General features: G+C 40.0%; 1 protein-coding gene across 1 annotated transcript; it reads right to left on the bottom strand.

Annotated features, from left to right (window-relative positions):
• Positions 1-203: 203 nt before the first annotated feature.
• Positions 204-1,966, bottom strand: LOC130357407 (posterior protein-like). The gene is made up of 2 exons (XM_056560101.1): positions 453-1,966; positions 204-225 (listed from the first exon to the last, which is right to left on the bottom strand). The coding sequence occupies exons 1-2, from the start codon at positions 1,964-1,966 to the stop codon at positions 204-206; spliced, it is 1,536 nt and encodes a 511-aa protein (XP_056416076.1).
• Between the last annotated feature and the right edge of the window lie 250 nt (positions 1,967-2,216).

Raw genomic sequence — 2,216 nt, 5'->3', positions numbered from 1 at the left:
CATCACAATGGGATGTTAATTTGTATAATTGTTTGCAAACAATTGACCCTCTACACTTGAGCTCATTGATAAAACCACGTGGACTTTAAATTAGTGAATTGGCCAAATACACTAGATTACTATAATAACCAGTTTCATTTGTTGACATCTCACAGTTTATAACCTGTTGAAGAAGCATAGAGATTAGTATCTTTGCTGCAACATCACATGACAATGGTGGTCAGTCTGTAAGGAAACACAAACACAATTAGAATACAAAAACACAGATGTAAAACAAATATAGTTCTGTCATTTATATCTATACCAATATGTCCATATCTAGCACAACAAAGTTCTTCAATGTTTACCAACACGTATTATCACACTGTGCTGTGCTATTAATCAATAGGGGTAGAGCAATCTGTGACCAACTCAAGAATAGAAAAAATGGCAGATTTCCCCATGGATTGTACATTGGGATATTAATGCCTGCCTTTTGCTGTTCACAAGGGGATGTGTCTTTCTGTTTCTTTGTCTCTACTTTATTCACATTAGGCGACTGTTTTGTTGGGGATTTTGATGCAAATGTAACAGGGTTAGTCTCCATATCACCCATCTCTTCACACCTTTGTGTGACCTCTTTATTCTGGGTGGTATTCTCCCCCTCTGGCTGAATGCTGCTAACCTCCTGCTGTGATGAATGGTCTATAGGCTCAGGGTGCACATTAGATGTCTCACAATATCTTTTAATATGTCCTGGTCTCCCACATTTGTAACAATATCTAACCCACCATTTCCTCCTAGGTCTATGCACAACAGATATGTTTTCGGGTGTCTCATTCCTGTCTCCAGACCCTTCACACCAGTCCCTCAAAATATTGATAAATTTCTCATGGGAGTTGGTATTTCTCAGCGCCAATCTCGTGCTGTAATCTACATTACATCTATTCGCCATGGAATAGAGGAAATTGGTATCATCCTGAGACATTTCTGGGCAGTCATAAATAGACTTATATAGGGAGAGATAATCATTACAAAACATGACCGGATCATCACATCGCCTGAACCGCAATTTTCTTAGGGCATCTTCACCCCTAATGTCTCGCCCACCCAAAACATGCTGCAGCTCCTTCCTCCGGAATTCTGCACCTCTACAGTCATTATCTATGTGGGCAGATGTTAACTGCGCTGCCAGTGTCCCTGGAAGCCAAGCTCGGAGCAGAGACCAGGCATCTTTGTTATCTAGGTGATACTGCTTCACTACAGCTTCAAACCTATTGGATAAAGTTATGGGTGATTCGCTTGTATTACAGTCTCCAATAACTTTACACAAATGGAGTCTGTCCTGGATGGTCAAAGCTGGAGGACTATCAGCTACCATGCCTGTTACCTCGCCCCCATCTATAGATGAGATTGTGCAGATATTTGTTGCTTCACATTTATGCAATGTAAGGGACCGGATGTGCTGCTCTTGGCTGACTAGCTGGGATCTTACTTTAGACAGCTGCCCTTCTAAATCAGCTATCATCACCTCCATCTGACTAATCTTATTCTCTAAAGACAATAAATGGGACCTGTTAGAGCCAACCTTAAACTCATACCTCTCTGCCAACTCCACCAGCCCTTTGTTTCTTTCGGTTAATTCCTCTATTTCTGCCTTTAAATTTCTCAATTCATTACTGGACTCTGCTGAAATTTCAAGAACAGACTCTGCAATCTTATCTAAACTCTCTTTCATCTGACACCTCTCATTCTGCCACTTGGTCTCCTTCTCTTCCGCTATCTCCCTAATTTTCATAAGCAATAAGATTTCATTACCTAACTTTTCTTTCTTCCACTTCTTGCTATTCTTTTTACAACCAATGTTACCATTATACTCCTGGCACTGCATCCTCAATGCCAAAAACTGATCTCCCAGAGATCCATCTGCACATGTCTGGTACTTAGCAGAGGCATGCTTCTCCACAAACTTCTCCACAAGTTCCATATTAACAATACAGTAATATACAACAAACAAAACTAACAATACAACCACTCCTACAACAACAAGCAAAACCTAGGCCTCACCTGTCCAGTAACTTATCTAGAACAATGGTCTCACACAACATATATTCGGCCTACTCCAATGTAAAACTCACTTCTAAAAACAAAAAATAAGCTATAACTAATCCCTACCAAAAAATGTCATACACAACCTGATTAATATCTACACTAAACTTGCTAGGATGAGCTTACAA

Source organism: Hyla sarda, chromosome 2 (genome assembly GCF_029499605.1).
Source record: "Hyla sarda isolate aHylSar1 chromosome 2, aHylSar1.hap1, whole genome shotgun sequence".
Lineage (NCBI taxonomy): Eukaryota > Metazoa > Chordata > Amphibia > Anura > Hylidae > Hyla > Hyla sarda.
The sequence above is the reverse complement of the archived record's forward strand: the minus strand, read 5'-3'. Positions and strand labels throughout refer to the sequence as shown.